The 22,377-nt window shown below is 40.1% G+C and overlaps 2 protein-coding genes and 1 non-coding gene across 5 annotated transcripts; 2 read left to right on the forward strand and 1 right to left on the reverse strand.

Moving 5' to 3' along the window:
* Positions 1–990: 990 nt before the first annotated feature.
* zbtb48 (zinc finger and BTB domain containing 48) lies at positions 991–10,102 on the reverse strand. Of its 3 annotated transcripts, none has more exons than XM_037771867.1 (11): positions 9,865–10,102; positions 7,666–8,405; positions 6,476–6,780; positions 6,300–6,405; positions 6,124–6,216; positions 5,474–5,560; positions 5,121–5,275; positions 4,090–4,226; positions 3,121–3,285; positions 2,952–3,040; positions 991–1,795 (listed from the first exon to the last, which is right to left on the reverse strand). In XM_037771867.1, exons 1-11 carry the CDS (start codon positions 9,959–9,961, stop codon positions 1,367–1,369), a joined length of 2,403 nt encoding a protein of 800 aa, XP_037627795.1. In that variant the 5' UTR covers positions 9,962–10,102; the 3' UTR covers positions 991–1,366. The 3 variants fall into 3 exon arrangements, with proteins under 3 accessions (XP_037627795.1, XP_037627794.1, XP_037627796.1); XM_037771866.1 differs by having other exon boundaries at positions 7,666–8,408; XM_037771868.1 differs by having other exon boundaries at positions 7,666–8,412; positions 9,865–9,917.
* On the forward strand, positions 2,722–2,794 carry trnar-ccu. Its single transcript has one exon. It is a non-coding gene; the product is annotated as a tRNA-Arg (tRNA).
* On the forward strand, positions 9,796–22,034 carry nol9 (nucleolar protein 9). Its single transcript, XM_037771870.1, has 13 exons — positions 9,796–10,318; positions 12,292–12,819; positions 12,912–13,122; positions 13,313–13,443; positions 14,722–14,857; positions 16,352–16,448; positions 16,924–17,021; positions 18,062–18,229; positions 18,329–18,581; positions 18,672–18,786; positions 20,523–20,697; positions 21,326–21,459; positions 21,571–22,034. Exons 2-13 carry the CDS (start codon positions 12,349–12,351, stop codon positions 21,688–21,690), a joined length of 2,109 nt encoding a protein of 702 aa, XP_037627798.1. The 5' UTR covers positions 9,796–10,318; positions 12,292–12,348; the 3' UTR covers positions 21,691–22,034.
* The last annotated feature ends 343 nt before the right edge of the window (positions 22,035–22,377 follow it).

A 22,377-nucleotide genomic window follows, 5' to 3' on the forward strand; every position in this document is an offset into this window, starting at 1 on the left:
TTGCTGCGCTTCTTTGTGCGTTATCTCCATCAACTGTTGATCAGCTGAATAGGGTGAAACCCTCGTCCTTAAAAAAACATTGCTCCATAGCGCTACTAGCGGTCAAAACCATCACAGGGTACGCTGTCTAAGGTCCAGTCTACACATATATGGATATTTTTCCCCTCCGTTTAAAAGAAAACAAAAATTGTGTCCACACGACCTTTGTTTTACAAAATATCTCCGTCCACACTAGAACGCAAAACGACTCCAACCGTTCGCCGGGCCAGTAGGTGACAATAAAGATTTTCCTTTAGCATCTTCAGTAACAAAACTGAGCCCCACTGAGGATAATTTATTACTGGTTTTCAGAGTCAAGATGCAGTAGGCACATTTATAAAAGGAGGCTTATGCCTTGGGACACACCAGGAACGTCAGGATTGTGTGGGGGCTGCGTCGCATGGTGGCTGCGTGAAACACGCGTCGGGCATTCACACCAGCTGCGTTTCTGCTGCGTTTCTGCTGCTGCTGTCAGCTCTTTCTTTCTACATAGAGTTTGCCTTTTAATGGCCATTTAATTTCATTATAAATATCATTTATATTTATTTTAGACCGAGAAAGGTTCAGAAACGTGTGGTAATTTGTAAATAATAGTAATAATCCAAAATTAAAACTCCGTACTATATTCAGTCATGGAGCTCTCCAAGTCACTTCATGTTCTACAGCACTGTCCGGCACATATTTCAGAATAAAAGCCTCCTGTTAACAAATGAAGGAATTCTGTCCATAGAAAAAACGCTTGAGGGCTTTTATTTTGAAATGAAAGCAGGAAGTGTTGATTTAAAAATAAGTCTTTACTTTTTTTTCATCTCTGTGACATATTCTACAGATAGAGACATTGAAACTGTAGTAAAGTCATGCTGGTATGATGTCAATATACAGTCAATAGATCACCTTCACTGTCTGTTGTTGCTGTGAGACGCGCGCGGCTCACAACAAAAATAGGCGAGACCTTTATTCTCTAGAGGAGACGCAGCTGAGACGCGCGTCTCACACGGGCAGTGTGGCTGCTCTAACCTGTTAACACGGACGCCGAAATAAAAAACAACAGGTAACGCAACCGCCAGGCGCTCCTGATATTCCCAGTGTGTCCACGCTGTAATAAAACAATCCAAAAGATATTCATGCAGCCTTCACAAGCATGCAGTTCATTTGCTGTTAACTACTAAAAGCATGAGAATGACTTGCTGCTCTTCTCTCGTCTAGAAACTCAGTAGCGAACTATTTTGCAGTTTCATCTTTGGATCTGCAAGGTCAAATGTCCTTAAATCACACTGAGGTCCTTCTCATTTCATCTCGGAGTGGGTTGCACACAGTCTCTGGTCTTTCAGTCCTCAGGTGTTTTACTCTCTGATAGATCCTCAACCATTCCCTCCATATCCATCGTGGCCTCGTCATACGCCTCAGTGCCCAGCTGTGATTGCTGCAGGACTTCTGGCACAGAGAAACTCTCCGCCGGCTCGACGTGTCCCAGGTTCTGGTTGGACACCACCTCCTCCATCACCACCCTCACTATGCAGCCAGAGCTGAGGCCCGTCCCAGAGTCAGGCTCAGGGTTCGTGGACTCCTGGATGTCAGCGGTCTCCGGGACATAATCGGTCTCGTCTGCGATCAGCGAGTCTTCCACTTCTTTTGTCGCTTCGTTCTCACCAGGACTTCCGTCCACTTCCTGCACTATCACGTTTCTTAGCTTTCTCTGCCGGGGGTTGTAGTTCTCGGTGCGTTTGTGGATTTGAATGTGTCGTCGCAAGTGGGCCTGGAAGAGGAAGCATGTAGAGATGTGAGGGTCAACATTTGTCAATTAATTGATTGGTCGATTGACCAAAAATTAATCATCTAATATAAATAATACTAATTTTTAGAAGAAGCCAAACACCCCCTAGTTTCAACTTCTCAAATATGATTACTTTTCTTTGTCTTTTGTGAACTGAATGTAATCATTTTGGGGTTTTGGATTTTGGGTGTACAAAACAAGCCATTTTGAACATCATTTTTTTATTGAAGTTTATATTTTGGTTAGAAAGTAAAACAGACAAACTTAAAAGAAACGGTAACATAAGAATAATTATATTAAATAAATAGGAATTACAAATGAAATGTTTTCAACAGATCCCCATGGTTTAACTAGGAAAATGTCTGAATAAATAATTAAAATTAATATAATACAAAAGGGAAGAAAATGGGGGATTAATAGAAGAAGAAAAACTAAAATGTATAAATCATGTTAATTTGCAGTGTTTGCACTTTGTTTACTTATTGTTAATGAGTAGGGGGGTCTTCTCTTATCCAGATAGACATTATACATTTATTTTTGCAACTGTCATGTAATTTAATCAAAAAGCCCCCTAAAAAAATCAGAGGTTTGAGATTCTCAAATTGGAATATTTACTGTTTTTCTTCATCTTCTATGATAATAAACTGAATATCTTTTGGGTTTTGGACAAAACAAGACATATCAGCTTTGGGAAACTTATTTGACATTGTATTGACTTATTCTGCAGTGTTGGGACACAATGAACAACATCACACTAAAGCCACTAAACCCATTCAGGCACATTCCCTGATTTAACTTCACACAAAGGCTACCATCCATGTCCATAGAGAAGTGATTTAAAAAGGATTCCAGTGTGAATACCACTGAACGCTGACTGTGCACAGTGGCTAACCACAGCAGGTGTAGCAGCCTCAGTGGCCTAATGGATAAGGCACTGGCCTCCTAAGCCAGGGATTGTGGGTTCGAGTCCCATCTGAGGTGTGTAGCAGAGTGGCGCAGCGGAAGCGTGCTGGGCCCATAACCCAGAGGTCGATGGATCGAAACCATCCTCTGCTATGTGTTTTCTGATATTTTATAGAGCTAAATCCAGAAACAGACAGATTAACCAACAGTGTAAATAATTGCAGAATGAGCCTACCTGTCGGGTGAACTTGTAGCCGCAGTCGATACACTCAAACTTCCTCATGCCCTTATGGCGCCGCAGGTGAACGCGAAGTTGCTCCCTCGCTGGTGAAAACCACAAGAAGAATCACATCAGTGAGTCCTTGCCTCCATGCTCATCACATAATCAGGACGGTATATGTTACCTTTGAAGGTTTTGCCACATATGTGACAACAGTGTGGACGGCCCTCCTCGTGCTTGCTGGCCTTGTGGCGGACGAGGGCGCCTTTCTCCGTGAAGCGTTGCTCACAAACGTCACAGCTGAACGGCCGCTCGCCAGTGTGTGTCCGGTGGTGTTTATCTAGACTGGCTGGTATTAAAAACACAATGATTAATACAAGAGTGTTTGGATTTATCTATTAATGAATCTATTAATCTAACCCAGGGTTTTTTTTTAAAGTCCGACACAGTTCCCTCTCCCATTCTGAGACTTTCTGAGTCAAAAAATATATCGACTGCAACACAAAAGAATTTGCTAATGGATGGCTTTTGTCACTCTAATTACAATTTGACTTGTATTTGTAGAATAATCATGTTCTAAATGTTGGAACTACAATTCCTGTAATGCTGTGGGGGATGTAAACAGGAAGTATAGTGATCCTGGGATTGAGTGAGTTACACAGTAGGCTACAACTTCAGTCCTGTCTTATTTTAGCAAATTTTTGTATCGCTTTTGGCAAATTAGCACCATTAAAAGTATGCCGAATCAGCTATTAGCTATTTTTGTTTGCAATGTACCCATGGGTGTATAGACAACTACCAGTGGATTACTTTGACACTGAAGAAAACGTAAAACAAGATGATTCTCAGGCAAGCTCTGGGGTTATCAGGAGCATCTTGTTTTCTGTTTCCTAGGCGGATTTCTGGATGTTTATTCACGATGGACATCGGGGATAATGATCCTGTAAGTCATCCTGAATCTAAAAATGTGTCTATCATGTCTGTGTGTTCTGATTCGACTGAGTGTGAGTGCTATTTTTGACTGAAATTGCAGCATTCGGGTTAAATAATTGCCTCCGTGAGCTGTGTGTCAGTGTGAGAATCTCTGATCTATTCAACATGGTTGTGTTCACAGTGATGAAGACGGCAGCAGACCGGGGAGGAAGGCCATTACCTTGCGTCCTGAAGGTTTTGCCACAGAGATGACATTGGTACGGCCTTTCACCACTGTGTATACGCAGATGCATGTTTAGGTTGTTCTTCTGGGAGAAAGCGTGACCACATAGGTTACATACGAAAGGGCGCTCATTTCTGTAAAGCAAAAGAGAACAGAGACAAAGACTCAGAGACAATCCGCACAAATGCTATCGCAGTTTCTATGAAAAAACTGATCTCCAAATTTACAGATATTCATGTTATTTAAAAGATATGTTTTCTGGAGATGTTAGGTCCCTCTAGTCCAGGGGTTCTCAAACTTTTTGGGGCCAGGGACGGCTTAAAGGGGAGAATATTTTCCAAGGACCTCCTCTTAATCGTACCACAGATTAATCTTACTATCATTTATACTCTTAGATGCCATTGGAACTGTTTGTATTCTAAAACTTTTCAACCTAAATACTTCAGACCTGTTTCATAGTGATAAACAGAAACATATTTTAATTTAAATCACGTTAATCCCACTTTGTTTTGCCCTGATTTTCCATGTGCTTTGTAGCTAATCAAATGTGGCTTTAGCTTGGCCGACTTCATGGCTTTGTTCGCTAGCACCTGAAGACACATGACGCATTTCGGCCTCACGTCGCGGTCACTTGATATAACTGTCTTCCTATTTTCTCAATTTAGCTAGTTTGGGCTTAGCGTCACTTGACGATACAGACTGATTCAAATATTTCTCCATACTGGTCCGCTAGCTAGCTGGCTAATAGGCTAAGCTAAGCAGCAGCAAGAACTGATTCATGAGTTTCTATTGGCCCAAAGCTAACGTGGGTGCGAGTAATGGACACATTGCTTGTTTTATTGGCGCGAATGGTCCCCATCTGTAGATATGTACTTTTTACTGATACAGCAGAGTTTTATAATTTACAGCTAATTATTCCACGGACCCCCTGACAGAGTGCCACGGACCCCTGGGGGGTCCCCATACCCCACTTTGAGAATCACTGCTATAGTCTGATCAAACCAGACAAAGAAAACTTGTTTTACTACCTGTGAATGGCTTTGATATGCATCTGCAGGCCGTTTCGACTGGAGGCTCGATGGCCACACTCCTCGCACACAAACGGCTTTTCGCCTCGATGTTTGGCGGCTTCGTGCACACGCAGCTCCGTCCGAGTTAAGAAGGTTTTGGGGCACTGCGGACACTAAAAAGTACAACATTGTTTTAACAGAATGAATACCACAGGCTTATATTTATACTAGGATCCAAAAGTGGCATTTAATGAAAATATAAAGACAACTGTGCAACTTTGCAACACAATTCAAACCATAAAGTCACTATTAACTGTAGGTACATCACCAGTAAGTCAAACTCTCATTGAAGGACAGTCAAGACAACTTACTGCATGTGGTTTGGGATAACCATGGACCTTCATCATGTGAATTGTTAAGTTTTTCTTGTGCATAAACTGTTCAGGACATGTTGAACACTGAAAAAAAATGACTCCATGTCAATGAAGATATTGTTTAGAACTCATTTTACATCTCATATAATCTAGGGATGCACCGATCTGACTTTTTCAGTCCCGATAGCGATACCTTGGCTTTGGGAATCGGCCGATACTGAGTACCAGTGTTTAATTAATCAGCTGTATGCCTCACTGTGTGGAAGTGACTGGGATCATTCTTTTATGTGTAAAAGGCAACATCAGGCCTGACTTAAGGATTGCTTTCTTAACTTAAAACAAAATGTAACAAATAAATACATAGATGCAAATTCACCGAATTATAAATCGTACACCAGCAACTTGCTAAAAAAAATCAATTCAAGTGTAAACCTTTATAATGCAGCAAAAAATTGGTGAGAACTTAAACAGGAATTCAAATTCCAGTATATAATGTATATAGTATATAAACATAGAATTGAATTGAATAGATCGGCCCCATTGTCACCCATATCTGATCTGGCTATTTGAGTCAGTTATCCGATATTGATATCAGTGCATCCCAGATATAATGATGCTATGTTTGTTCTGTGTTTATGAGGCTGTACCTTGTGAGGCATATTTCCTGTGTGGGACACGACGTGCAAACGTAGCTCCTCTTTTCCGTTAAATGTCGAGGAGCATGTAACGCAGGCGTACGTCTGTAATTTGAACACAAACACTGATGTTACACTCTCTAGGATCTTACTTGATACTGAAGACTTTTTAATTTAGAGATGCTCACCTGTACTTTGGCACAGTCTCTGATCTCATGCAGCAAAAGATTCTCCTTCCTGAAGTACCTCTTTCCACATTTAAGGCAACCAAAGGGCCTCTCCCCTGTATGCCGCCTACGGGGAAAAAGACATATTGGTGGCTATTCGTTTCAACAGTAAAAAAAAAAATACTGAAGTCGTATACCTGTTGTGGACTTTGAGGTAGTATTTGCTCTTGAAGGATTTGTCACAGGTAGGACACTGCACAGAGTCCTTCTTGGAGTCTTCTTTGGCAGCCTCGCCGTTCTCGTTTTTCTCTGTTTTACTCTTGCGCTTCCGTGCCGTTGACGTGGACGGGGCTGAGGAACCGGGCTCTTCAACGGGCACGTACTCTTCATCTGTGTCTTCAGTGATCTCCCCAAAACCCCCCACATCTTCTTCTTCATCTTCTTCTTCCCCCACTACCTGGCTGACACCATTGTCATTTATGTAAATCTGCAAGTCAGGCATCTGCAAATAGCACAAAACAAGTGTCATAATGATAAACACCATGTTCATCTTTAAAGCAGCAGTAGGCAAGATTGGAGCAAATAGGATTACAAATAAAAGTTATTTTTATAAAACAGTCACTATATCGTGACAGTAACAGAGACAGGTAATTTGAAAAAGAAATAATTTGCCTGTGTGTCCTCCGGTGCTCTTAATGGCATCAGGATTTTGCAGACCGAAGGAAAACAACCAATCAGAGCTGATCTGCAGCCTTGCCGTCTCTGAGCAGCTGTCAATCACTTGCAAACTCCGATCAAACGGTCAAACTAGGCAGCGCAGATCAAATATGAATCAACATTCTGTTACTGTAATGTCTATTTCTCACCTCAAATGTTTTCAGAAACATCTTGTAGTGCACTGTTTAGCTGTAAAATGGAGATACCAAGCACCGCCAACCAGCCGGAGCAAAATTTCTCATTTTACAGCTGAACAGTACACTACAAGATGTTTCTGAAAACATTTGAGGCAAGAAATAGGCATTACAGTAACAGAATATTAATTCATATTTAATCAGCGCTGCCTAGTTTGATCAGAGTTTGCGAGTGATTGACAGCTGCCTCCGTTGAATGAACAGCCAATAAGAACGCTCTCTCTCTGAAATGACCTGTGATTGGCCAAAGTCTCCCGTCACGGACTAGATTTTTTAAAGCCTGAAACAGAGGCATGAGGAGGTGCAGAAGTCTAGTTTTCTCTCAGAACACTTGAATTACAATATGCTGAAAGGTTATTATGGAATTTTTGCCCAATTATGCCAAAAATATTCTGCCTATACCCCTACTTTAAAATGATCTTTGTTTGCTTGCAGTTACATGGAGTAGCAAATGTCCGATCACTGTAATACTCTACCTCAGATTCACCAGTTGGCTCATCTGGGTTTTCGTTCTCCACAGCATCGACACCACTTTCTGTCTCCGTGGGAATAAGTGGAGCCTTTTTGCCGGCTTTTTCAGGAGCTGTAAAGTCAGTAATGGGGCTCTCATCAGTCACCAGTCGCCTGGGGCCCTTCACTACACGACCAGAGCGGGTGGTGGTGGTGGTGGTAGTGGTGGCCATGCTACAATCGGCTATGGCAGTATCAAAGTTGGACTCATCTTTTGTGATTGTAAGCAACTCCTCTTCTTTAACCAAACAGTGAGGGGTCGTATCTGATGCAGACTTTCTAGGTCTGCCTCTTTTGCGCTTGACAGGCTTGACAGGATCCACAGAAGCTTCCTTGAATTGCTGACAGAGTGTGAGCGCCTCTGTCACACACAGGCTGGCCGCTGCATGCTGCACCTTCTCCAGGTTGCCAGGATCCAGCTTCAGCTCCCCGGTGTAGACGAAGTTCAGGAGCAGCTCCAGGCCGTCGTTGGGGCACTCCTGCAGGCAGAACTCCATGCACGGTGCAGCGGGCATGTTGGACTGTTGGAACATCTCACTGAAACAGGCGAGGATGTTGCGATGGGCCAAGTAGACCACCCCACCTCCCACATTCAACACTGCATCACAAAACCTCCCTACCGCCCTCTGCTGGTTCAGAGAGGACAGGACGCGCTGTGCATGGCTGCTCTCCGCTGCAGGCATCCCTCTGGTTTCACTGTAGTCTGCTGCTGCCTAAGACACATGGACATTACACTTTATATGTATATATACACATTTTACAGTAACAGTTTAGATTAGATTTAAAAATAGTGAAAAACCATAATTTCCCAGAGCCCAAGTTGACATCTTCAAATTCCTTGTTTTATCTTGCCATCAGTTCAAACCCAAAGATGTTCCTCTTACTACGACATATATGTCAAAGATAAGGAGCAAATGCTCACATCTGAGAAGATTTTTTTTTTTTAAATGTTTCGTATTTTTGATCGAGAGAAATGAGTGAAGCGATTAACAATTATCAAAATAGTTGCAGATTAATTTTCTGTCTATCTGTATGAAGAATGTATATGTATCTCTCTATTTTTCACCTACTTGCCTGTACATAATAGTTGTATGTTATGTCTGCTTATCTCTGTGTCCTTGCTGTAGCTGTATGTGTATCCTCTTAGAGCTGAAACAATTAGTCGAATAATTGATTAGTCAATCATCAGAACTAACAGAACAACTATTTTGATAATCAATTCGTTTTTTAAATCATTTTCTGAAGCCAAAATGGTGAAAATTGCTGGTTTTGTAGCTGTTATTTGTCTTATGTGATAAAGAACTGAATATCTTTGGGTTTTGGACTGTTGGTCAGAAAAAACAAGATTAATCAATACTGAAAATAATCTGTACTTTTACATCTAAGCACACTGAGAGCCAGTGGAAACCAGAGTCCCATTTATTGTACATGTATGTCCAACATAATATAAAGTAAATTAAGAGATAACTTTATTTATCCTGATTGGAAATTGACGTGCAGCAGTTGCAGTACAAAGTAGGAAAAAGTGCAAATAGCCTATATAGAGTGCAAATATAAAACATAACATATCAAATATCAATAAGGTGCAAATCCTAAATACATACACTGCCAAAAATATAGACAACTTAATGGTAAGGGCCATAGAATGAGAAGTAACAATAATTCAGATAATTCCACATCTATATGTTTGCAAATACTTGTACTTGTATAGAGTTAATTTGAAAAGAACATAAAACATTAACATTATTATTAATAACATTTTGAATAAGTGTTGAATATTTAAGAGAGCTTGATAATCACTTGCATCAGTTTAAGTTATCCACTTCTTACAAATTAAGCTCACTGAATTACATTTGTGTCAATGTTAGCTCATAGCCACATTAAATATATTGATTATTACATTAAAATATTTCTAGTATATTGCTCATATTGCTGCTGTTGACACTGCTTAAAATAAAATTATTGCACACCCCTAGCTACCTGCGCACCTCGACGTTTATTTCCTAGCACATATTTTAAGACGCTCCCTTAGCATGGTACACATCTGAGACTCACATCTGCACCTGACGAAAACTGATTATTTATCTCTTATAACGTTGAGAAGCTGCACCTAATTCGGATGCACTCTAAACAGGTTGAAAACGTAGAAAAGCCGCTACATGTACCTTGTTTTCGTTTCTTGCAGGCCCCTAAAACTGCAAAAGGAAGAGGATGTGACGCCGTCTGTGCGACTGAACTCCGGGAAAAATGTTTGTTGTCCATTTATTAAAACATCCACATGCAACACCAACAACAATACAAATAGCCACACATGTAATGATTATTGGTAGCTATATTACGTTTTGTTCATTTTTACTTGTGTGTGAGTAGATTAAATAAAGTGTAATAGTTTTGCTTAATGACATAAAGGTAAATAATAAAACTCCGGGTTACACTATAGTCGACCATCCAGACGGTGAGAGCTGCTGGCTCCTCACACATGTTAGCTAGCTAGCGTGTTAGCACCGCAGAAGCACAGCTCCTCGGTTTCACTTTAGACAGGTTATAAACGTGTCCCAGTTAATAACATAAACACGAGTCATCTCTACAGTTCTGCGGTGTTTTGTTCACAAAGCGGGGGTAAGTTTAACTCTGAATGCAACAACATGAGCTAGCAGTTAGCATAGCTGTCAGGTAAAGTTTAACATTCATTGTTGTCTGATTGATCTTCTTCTTCTTTAGTCGTGTTTGTGTTTATTAATTACTCTATCAGAAGACAGAAGAATACATCATAAGAAGTATAATGTTATAGGTATAGGTCTTTTTCTGTCTTAGCATGGTTAGCTTAGCTTTCCACTGCTTCCTGCTAAATCAAGCTAGCTCTGGCTAATGTGTTTTTATAATAAATGCAGTTACTGTCGTTACATTTAACGTTACATCTGACGTTACTCAAGTACTGTACCATTTTGAGGTACTTCTTCTTGAATATTTACATTTTTTGCTCAGTCTTTTTATTGGTATTTTGTACAAAATCCAATAAATCACAGAAATAATTGTATAAACAAATTATATTATATATATTATAATTACATCCGTCCCTATAACAATATTACTACACCATTAAATAAGGAGAATTAATTTCATAAACAATTACATTTATACATATAAATTAATTCAGTCCGATAGCAACATAAATGAAACATATACAAAATAGAATTTAAAAAAAAATTAAAGAAAGGAAAGGACTAAAAAAAACAGAAAAAACAAGTAACTTAAAAGTAATAATAATAAAACTAAATAAAAAAAACTAAGTATAAGTTGTGAATTATATGTAATATGGGGTCAGCAGTTTAAAACTACATTTATTTAATAACATTTATTGAATAATAGTTACCACCTACTTTTCAGATTCAGAATAATAGTACATAATATAACTAACAAACTAATGATGATGCATCATTATAGGTTAAGATAAGACTTTTTTTTTTACTCCATTACATTTTTTTTTTGCTCAAAGTCTTTTTATTGGTATTCTGTACAAAATCCAATAAATCACAGAAATAATTGTATAAAAAAATGATATCTCCCCCATCCCTATAACAATATTACTGCACCATTAAATAAGCAGAGTTAATTTCATAAACAATAAAATGTATACATATAAATGAGTTAAATCCGATAGCAACATAATTGAAACGTATACAAAACAAAAACAATAAAAGAAATAATAAAAAAAGGAAAGGAAAGGACCAGAAAAAACAGAAAAAATAAGTAAATTAAAAATAATAATAAATAAATAATATATAACCAACAAAAAAAAGATGATGTATCATTATAGGTTAAGACTTTTTATCCCCGATGGTAAATTCACAAACTACCCAGGAGTAGCTATGTACACACTTTAATGCATACAAAATTTTGATCTAATAATATACTGTATATTATTCTGAAATTGGCCATTTTGCATAATGAGTACTTTTACTTTGGATACTTTTAAGTGCTTATACTGTTGTACTTTTGCTTAAGTACAATTTTGAATGCAGGGCTTGTACTTGTAACAGACTATTTCTACACAGTGGTATTTGTTAGTTTTACTGAAGTACCTAAATATTTTTATTTATAAATAATTAAAATAAAAAATAATAAAAATGTACTTGATTTTTGACTCCATCTTATGATATGCATTTTATGTATTGTATTTTCATTGTTTTTTGTTAAATCTTATTTTTATTTTATTATCTAGTGGGTCTTATTTTACATCTCATTTACCATTTATAATTAAGGCATTTAATCCCTGTTTTTATGTTAATTCTATGTCTATTTTCAGATGAAGCTCTCAGTGCATGCAATTTTTTTTTTTATTGTAAAGCACTTTGGACGGCATTTCTTGTATGAAAGGTGCTATACAAATACAGTATTATTATTATTATTATTATTATTATTATTATTATTATTATTATTATTAAGTAAAAGATCTGAGCACTTTTTCCAGCACTGGTTATCGCTGAATTAATTAGTGAATGATAATTTGTTGCCATTCTTTGTTCGCAGCGTTAACGTTGGGGTGACACCTGTCCTTTCAGATGCTAATTTTCTTGCCTCTCTCTTCACAGGCTCCCCCCTTTTGTTTTTCATCAGCACCCACATGAATAATTGTTGATTACAGGATCATGAAGGTGAATAAACCCACCCAGGTTAAGGCCCAAGCTAAATCTCAGAAGTGGAAGGATGTTAGGGGCAAACGGTGCCGGCCTCCCATCACTTCCTCAGAACTCAACTCGAGTCCTGTCGTGGCCATGATGGCAAAGGAGTACAAGGCGTCTGTGAAGAAAAAGCCCACCGTCAAGAGATTGAAGAGTAAGACAAAGCCCGTCTCTGACTCAAAGAAAAACACTCCTCAGTCTGGATTAAAGAAATCTCATACTCAGGCTAATGGAAGTACAGCGTTTACAATGGACGACGAGTCAAATGACTCGCAGGACTGGAAGGAGTATTCCCAGTCCATTCATGGGAACGGTGTGGCGACCTCCGGTGCCATGGAAGATGTACGTCCGGGTAGACTGGAGGGAGAGTCCCTCCATTACTGTGCAGGGAGAAATGATCAACAAAACCATGCAGTACTTGTCATGCAGAAGGATCAGGTATGCTTCAGGATATTTTGGTTTGGTAATTGAGATGTGTTTTTTTTTTTTAAGCCATTTATTTGACAGAGCATTACATTACTCTCCCACAGACCCTGTGTTTCCGTGGGAAGTGCTTTTTGACCTGTCTTTACGGTCGGGTAGAAGTGATGGGGTTCACCATTGAAGAAGGCCAGCAGTCATATCCACTGTTCTCCCCTGCCTCACATTGTCCACTAACCATTAGAGCTCTGGAAAGCTCTGATCACTCCAGAGATGACAAAACGGAGGCTTCACCCATCCTCCGAAAATACCTGCCAGGAGGTAAACACATAAGCATGCTATGCTGCTATGTTATAATAAAGTGATGTAATTATTGTGTATTCATTTTTGCATATTTGTGTTTAGGAGTTATTTGGTTAAAAAATACTGGGCTGCGTATTAGGAAAAGATTGCAATATGAATATGAACTATGTTTTTCTGTCCTTAAACCCTTTGAATGTGCGTTTTGCAGCATCACGGAAGAAGTTGCTAAAAACAGTTACATCAAACTCGTCCATCATCCTACTGGAGCCCATGGAGACGCCTCTGACACGGTTTCTGTCAAGCTTCTCAGATCTCAGTGAATTATTCAGCCCCCCGATGGTGAGTTGACTGATATTTGTACATTTAAGCTGAAGTAGGCAGATTGGAGCAAATGTGATTAAAAAAAGTTATTTTTATGGAAAGGTCACTATACCCAGACAGTAGTGCATGAGACAAGTCTGTGAATTTGTGGCTAAATTGTTACACAAATAGTCAGTGGTCATGTCTATAATGTTAAATCCAGCGGTACATGTCCACCAGGTCTGGTGAGGACACTAGGGGACGCGCTGCTCCACTCAACTAGCCGTTCAAGCGGCGACGTAACCTATCGTGAAATGCACCTGATTAGTCCCTGGTTTTCTGCTTGCCGTTTCAAACAGGAAACAACATGGCGGCCTGCTCGTAATTTTCTGTTATTCTGTCTAAATAATCCACCAAAATCTACTTCTGAAAACACGTCACGCTGGACCGGATTCATTTGCATAAAGGACTGTTCCCGCCTTTTAATTTTGAAAGAGAAACAGCCAATGAGGGAACTCCAACACTCGGCCGACAAATCGTGTAACTTCATCACTCAGTCAGTCACTCAGTGACAGACTTTTGCGTTTGTAGGGCTGGCCCTCTGCAGTCCAGCCAAAAATCATGTAATGTGCCTCGGTGTCCTCCGGTGTTCCAAATGGCATCAGCGAGATTTCACAGACCAGAGGAAAACAACCAATCAGAGCCGAGCTGGAGTCTGCCATCTCTGAGCAGCTGTCAATCACTCGTGAACTCCAATAAAACGGTCAAACTAGGCAGCGCTGATCAAATATGAATCAATATTCTGTTACTGTAATGCCTATTTCTCACATAAAATGTTTTCAGAAACATCTTGTAGTGTACTGTTTAGCTGTAAAATGAGAAAGTTTGTGACCCGGCAGCCATGTTGAGATCAGTTAAGGAAATACCAAGCACCGCCCACCAGCTGCAAACTTTCTCTGAAATGACCTGTGATTGGCCAAAGTCTCCCGTCACGGGCTAGATTTTCTAAAATCTGCAAACAGAGAGCCATGAGGAGGATCAGAAGTCTAGTTTTCTCTCAGAGCACTTGAATTACAATATGCTGAAGGGTTATTATGGAATTTATACCCAATGATGTCAAAATGATTCTGCCTACTGCAGGTTTAAGCTACTGTCAATATTCACCTAATCACAAGAAGTTAAACTACACTGAATGTGGAATAGAGCTGGAATCAGGAGATGATGAAAACATGAGCAGAATTCATGTATAGGTTAAGGTTTAGGTCATTTTGAAAGCTCAATCTTGCACATGTCTAACAGAAGCTTTTCCACTTGTAGACCGAACTCATGTCAGCTGTTCTCGACACACCACTCAATGGTCTGGGTATGATTCCCCTGGCCACAGCCATCGAGGGCCTGAAAATGTCAAAGACCTACAGAGATGCTCTTAACACGGTTGTCAGCGCCTGCAGAGGTAAGCTCCTTTTTAGACATGCAACTCGTTACGTAAATGTTACGGCAATTTTACACGTCTGTCTCATGTCTGCAAAAGGTTAAAGGGGAACTACTGCCATTTTGAAAATGCATACATGTTATTCCTATGGTCTAATACAGTGCAAAATATTAGTAAACATAAACAACTCTCTCCCAAATCTAAAAACTAGTGTGCTAAAACACAAATGTGTGATGTCATAGGGTATTAAGTGTGGAACTGCTCCATAAACAATGAAAAAAGTTAAAAGATGTTACAGATGACACTGACAGCACCCAGGGGAATGTTCTGAGTATATGGGTACTTTTTCTGTTTCACAACTGAGAACACTACAATAGAAGAAGATCATTTGGGTATAAAAAAAGAAAACAAACATTCTGTGTAGTCTTCCATTTATTGTCTATGGAGCATCTCCAGACTTTGTACCCTATGACATCACAAGTTTGACTTGACTTTAGACTTACTCCTCTGGTTTCTGGCTTTGAGAGAGAGTAGCTCATGTTCACAGATAGTGACTGAACTTTCCTAGGCCATGGAAATAACATATTAGAATTCTTAATTTAGGTGGTGTTCTCCTTTTAAATGCACAGAGACACAATTAAAAGTGTGTTGTTCGCCCGATTAAGATCATTGTGATACATTTCTCAGAAAGCATGTGAGCAACTAGAAATTAAATGAGTCCAAATTTAACATCTTGTCACTTTATGCTTGTCTACTGTCTACTACTACTAGTTTGGTAGTTAATAGGGGTGGAAGTCACCAGAGGCCCCGTTATATATATTATATAATGATATAATATATATGATATTTTCATGACGCTTAAGTCATGATACAATCTTACTGTGATGTTAAACATTTTGCGATGTGCTGAGTATTGCGATTTATTACCTTTTTTTTAGCTGCAAATTTTGCAGTTTGTCAACATCTGTTCTAATATCTCTGTTCATCTCAGACTTTTCAATCACATATCTTGAGGTCAGAGGTCAAGGGACTATCAAATGGCCAATGCCAGTTTTCCATGCCAAAATGTATTTTTATATATATTTATTATTAATCCAACCGAGGATCTTTGTTGCATCTCTGTCTTTTGTTTCCTGTTATCTCTCCACTATCGCTATCAAATGAAGGTTTAAAATGCTGCCAAAAAAGATGAGATTGATGACAAAATATTAGAACATTTTAAAAGCTCTCTCCTATTAAACTTTTGAACTCATCACTGTTCTCAATCAGAGACAACGCTCTCTTTTGTGCACCAGGTGCCAACCACACGTAAGCATTGTGGCTGTTTCCATGAGCATCCTATCATGTCCGAATAAAGCCATAAGAAAACATTTATGTAACAGACACCTACGTCTGAATGACGAAAAGCCATTACTTTAACAGATGGCAGCAATGTTGTGTATTCCATGGCTGTACAGACACACTCACATGTGATGCTGCTCTGGTGATTTATTGGACACGTCTGTTCATTCATAGGGGACATGGATGGGATCGCAGTCATCCTTGTTTGTGGTTCCAAGAATGTGGGCAAGTCGACGTTCATCCGCACCCTCATCAATACGTTACTAAATCAGTAAGTTCTCATCTGTTTATATTAAATGTATACTGATATTTTGTGATAGTTTTATACTTATATACTAGATTTGTATTCATAGTGCATCCTTTTTATCATGATCTGGTGTTGTTATGATCCCTGCGTGCTATATCATTGGTTATTCCGTCTCTTTATTTGTTTGTTGTACTCAATTGCAATTTGCTGCATCCATTTATTTTATTTTATTGTTTATTTAGCAGGGAAAATGCGCAATACTTATATTGTACCAGCTCTAGCTAAAATCTCATTTTCATCTGTAGTCCCGGGGCGGACATTGACCTAATATTCCTAGAGGTCACTACAGTTCATTTTCAGACATTAAAGTAGTCCGTATCAGATACAGGATGATAGTACGTTGTAGTGTTTTTTGATAGAAAACTAAATGTGTGTATATGTGTGTGTGTGTGTGTGTGTGTGTGTGTGTGTGTGTGTGTGTGTGTTTGTGTGTGTCTAGCACTACTAGTGTAGATTATTTGGAAGGTGACCTCGGTCAAACAGAGTTCACCCCCGCTGGTTGCCTGTCTTTGTCGACTGTCAGAGAACCACTTCTGGGTAAGTTTTAATCCTCCTGTTACTCTGAGGTCTTTAAATGTTATATTTAACACACATGGTTCACAGCATACTTTTAGTAGGTATTAATAAGTGTATTAAGAATAGTTCAACATTTTGGGAAATTTGCTTATTCGCTTTCTTGCCAAGAAACGAGGAGAAATAGCGAGCCTTGCGCTACCTTTTTTTTTTTTTTTTTGAATAGATCGAATTTTTATTTCAGTTTTTTGCATTTTCAACACAGAGAAAACAAAACAGTATACAACACATAAAGCTCAAAGGTGTACATATGTGAATATATGGGCAACAAGAACATTTGCTCATGATTGTCCATAGTTAGTCCCATTTTTTTATCTGTTCAAAATGTACCTTAAAGGGAAATTTGTTAAGTATTTAACACACTTGGGAGTGGACAAATATGCTGCTTTATGCAAATGTATGTATATCTTTATTACTGGAAATTAATTAACAGCACAAAACAATGACCTATATTGTCCAGAAACCCTCACAGGTACTGCATTTAGCATAAAAAATATGTCATAAAATGGCAAACTCAAGCCCAACAGGCAACAACAGCTGTCAGTGTGCTGACTTGACTATGAAAATTTAGCGTAAGTTTGGAGCGTTTATTAGCCTCCTTTTCGACAAGCTAGTAAGACATGGTTGGTACCAATGGATTCCTTAGGTTTACTAGTATGATGCTATGTTTCTTCAGTCTAGCTTTAAAATTGAGCCTGCTACAACTGCCGAAATTGCAAGTTGCGTTAAAGAAATTAGCGTTAAAACGAATTACGCTTTATTATCGCGTCAACTTTGACAGCCCTAATGTAAATATATCCCTTGTACATGTACATATGGTAGCCTGGGTCTAACCAACCGTAACAAAATCCTTCATATTTACCGTACAGACATGGTGGTATCAATCTTCTTGACAAAAAATGTAAATAAACATATTTCCCAAAATATCGAACTATTCTTTTAATATTTATCTGAACAGTTTTTTCCATGTGGGATTTGTGGACTTATGTTGAGTTATTTTTCAGGTCCTCCTTTCACACATCAGTGCACACCAGAGCACATGATCTACTATGGTGATGCGTCCTGCGAGACAGACTTAGAACGCTACCTGGAATCCCTTAAATCCTTGTGGCGTAGACGCTGCCAGAACAGAGAGACTCCCGTCATAATCAACACCATGGGCTGGGTCAAAGGTCAGTTCAGGCTACCCTCTCTGACAGAATATGAATAACTTTAAATATGCTCACTGTAAACGGTGTCTGAACATGTGCTTGATTGGGGCTTGTCCACAGGATTTGGATTTCAGCTGCTAGTGGACATGATCCGCGTCTTCCCCGTCACGCACGTCGTCCAGCTCGGTCACAGCGGCATCATCCAGTGTCCCGCCCTCACTCCAGAGTTCCTGAGAACGGCACACGGCTGCCAGACACACCCACCTGCCCAGACGGCTCTGGACGAGTTCACGGAGAGCCACACTCCCCCCACAAGTTACACTCACCTGATTGTACAATCAGAGTTTCAAGCAGCGGGGCGCCAAGGAACAGCGTGAGTACCCCACTGTGTGCCTTTGTTGGAATTAACATGAAAAAGCTTTCATTATGACATCATTTACCGTGGATGCATTGTATTTGACAGGAAACACCAGCGCACTAATGAGCACAGAGAGCTGTCACTGCTGGCCTACCTGAGTCAGCTGCAGTCTTCTGATCCCGGACCAATCAGACCTCTACACACCCTCACCCCGTATCAGGTACATAACAGTCATGATGCTGCACTTGTTTTCTCGATAGAAGTCCCAGTTTTTTTGTTGCCAGAATTTAAACTTGTCTGAATTGTGCAATTTGTGGTACAGTAAAAAAAAAAAGTCTTTTGCAATCCTCTCTGATTCATCATCATAATCTTCTCCAATGAAATATAATAGATATTTACAGTAAAAACAGGAGTTTTAGAGGAAATGGTGACACCCTGAAAGACGTCATCAACAACAAGCAGGCTGTTCTCACACACCGTTCATAGCTATACCTAAGAAAAGTAATGCACTGTAATTCGTATATATCCCACAAAATCAATTTGTATGTATTCCATGTAATCGTGAACCAGGAAGTATAAAGGACGACGATCCCCGTGTAGGGAGGAGGTTGGGGTGGATGGGTGGGTCAAAAACACCAGACTTTCGCCCAGTAGACCAACATTCATGTCCCGTTGAAACCAGAAGTCAGCGTGGATACATTTGTCACGTAACTTACGTACTTAAGATACGCCAATTCCGGTGTTATTTTAACCCAAACCACGATCTTTTCCTAAACCTAAATAAGTAGTTTTGTTGCCTAAACCTAACCACGTTTTTTCTTTTGAAAATCGAAGTTTATTTTGAAAAGACTGGAGCGGAAATTGATGCTGGGACATTTGTAGTAAAACGCACAAAAAATTAGGAATAACTTCGTAAGATATCATATATAACCGTTGTATGAGGATATGTTGCAACAAGTGATGTTGAATCAAATATTCTGTATCTGCCAGTCCCAGCATTTAAAGAAAGTTTGGCATTTTGGGAAATATGCTTATTTCGGTTCGCAGCCGAGTGTGACGCAGTCGGGATGAGAATCAGCACCTCTAAATCTGAGGCCATGGTTCTCAGCAGGAAACCGGTGGATTGCCTACTCCGGGTAGGGAATGAGTCCTTACCCCAAGTGAAGGAGTTTAAGTATCTCGGGGTCTTGTTCGCGAGTGAGGGGACGATGGAACGTGAGATTGGTCGGAGAATCGGAGCAGCAGGGGCGGTATTGCATTCGCTTTACCGCACCGTTGTGACGAAAAGAGAGCTGAGCCGGAAGGCAAAGCTCTCGATCTACCGTTCAATCTTCGTTCCTACTCTCACCTATGGTCATGAGTGTTGGGTCATGACCGAAAGAACGAGGTCGCGGGTGCAAGCGGCCGAAATGGGTTTCCTCAGGAGGGTGGCTGGCGTCTCCCTTAGAGATAGGGTAAGAAGCTCAGTCATCTGTGAGGGACTCGGAGTAGAGTCCTTGCTCCTTTGCGTCGAAAGGAGCCAGTTGAGGTGGTTCGGGCATCTAGCACGGATGCCTCCTGGGCGCCTCCCTTGGGAGGTGTTCCAGGCACGACCAGCTGGGAGGAGACCACGGGGAAGACCCAGGACTAGGTGGAGAGATTATATCTCTACTCTGGCCTGGGAACGCCTCGGGATCCCCCAGTCAGAGCTGGTTAATGTGGCCCGGGAAAGGGAAGTTTGGGGTCCCCTGCTGGAGCTGTTGCCCCCGCGACCCGATCCCGGATAAGCGGTTGAAGATGGATGGATGGATGCTTATTTCATTTACTTGCTGAGTGTTAGATGAAAAGATGGATGCTCTCATGTCTACTGGAAGCAGGGAAACATAGCTACCTCTGTCCAAAGTTTTAAAAAACTTCACCTGCCAGTACCTGTAAATTTAACTTGTGTTAAAAAGTACCTAATCCTCTGGCCCCTAGGTGCCCCACACAGCAGTGGCTTTAGGTGTGATCCATTGCAATGTGGAGCCCAGTCACATGTTTTACGCTGCCAATGCCAGTCTGGTGGGACTCTGCTGCCTGGCGGAGAAAGTCACAAGCAGGGGAGGCCCAGTACTGCTGTCGCAGGCTCCAATCGGCCCATGTGTGGGCTTCGGTACGTATCCTCTCTGGCCTTTTGTATGAATACTCAAATGAATATGTAGTTTGATCCCTTAACTGTGTTTTTTGTTGTTGCTTTTTTTTACTTTGGCTTCACCTCATCATTATTTGGGTTTCCACAGACATTTCTGCTAGATGTGTAAAAATATCAAATTAACCTATATTTTTTCCTGTAAAGTTTTCTTCTGACATTATGTCCACATGTATGAAAATAGTGAAGTGGTAACCTTTTTCCTTTGCCACAAACTGAGCACATTTGATGAATAACTTAAACGACCATAAAGCATTGAAATTACTCAAAATATTTCATGTTTTTTGTTTATATAGGCCATGTGGGAACAAATACATATTCAATATGCATTCCCTGTTAGACCTCTGATGAACAAACTCCAATAACAAAAATCAAAACAGTTTCTGTGGGGGATATCAGTTCACATTCTCATAAATTCTCACCTCGCTTTGGCATAAAGTGATAAAACAATGTTAGTATGTTTTAACAGGGCCCGAGGTAACCCCAGTAAACCCCAAACAGAACATTAGGGTTAAAGTGATTGCTCTCGACTGATGTATTGAAATGTCAAAATTCGTGTGTATTGACATACAAATGTGTACATACATTCCAGGTGTGGTTCGAGGTATCGACATGGCGCGAGGTCTGTACTTTTTGCTGACGCCTGTAGATCCCTCCATCCTTCGTAAGGTCAACTGTCTCCTCGTGGGGGCGATATCGCTGCCTTCCTGCATCCTCACAACACAGGTCAGGAGACACAATACACTTAAAACGACATTATGCGCCTCGCTTTGGCATGTAAAGTTACATATGAAGCTTATATTTACCATGATGGTACCTTTTTGTCTTGTGTTTCAGCCTGGCTTTGAAGGAGACATGCCCTATGTCACTACAGACTACAACTTTGATCTCCCTGGTGCAGGAAAGCTGCGAGTCTTCAAGGGGATGACGAGACCCAGTCAAACGGGGAAGCAATGACATTTTCTACACAGCATCGGTTTATTGCCCTTTACCCTTCCTGACTGGTGTCTCACGCCAAACCAGTCAGGGTTGGCCTTTGAATGTACAGAACTGAGGTTGAGCAGCACAGTTTTTTTATGTCAAGATTCAGGAGGAGATGGCTGCCTTCCTGTTGCTGGACTCAAAACCTTCTACTGTACGTACTCTTGCTGTGAAGGAGTTTCTGTCACATGGACAATAATATCACACTTTGTACTTAAAGCTCTCGTTTTGTGTCTATTATTTGTGTAGTTGGCATTCCAAAGCTGCAAGTGAAAACAAAAACCTGCCGGATATTAAAGGAGAAACACCTTTTGCTCAGACGTTGTGGTTTTCTTGCTTCCAAATGCTGTTTTAGACCAATATTGTTATTTGTTTTACAGTCATATAGACATAGATCCTTGTAGATTTCAACCAGGCAATGGTAATTTAACCAGTTTATCACAGTATGCAGTATAGTCTCTCATTCAGACAGTTGTATTATTGGATAAAACACCCACTGCCAAGACTTTACATGGTGTTTCTGCTTACATCAAACATTCAAGTAAAGAACAGGGCAGAGTTAAAACAGCAGTGGGTAGAAATGGAGCAAATGTGATTGAAAAAAGCTATTTCTATAAAACCGTCACTATATAGTGACAGTAATGAAGGAGACAGGTAATCTGA

This window comes from Sebastes umbrosus, chromosome 6 (assembly GCF_015220745.1).
Source record: "Sebastes umbrosus isolate fSebUmb1 chromosome 6, fSebUmb1.pri, whole genome shotgun sequence".
NCBI lineage: Eukaryota > Metazoa > Chordata > Actinopteri > Perciformes > Sebastidae > Sebastes > Sebastes umbrosus.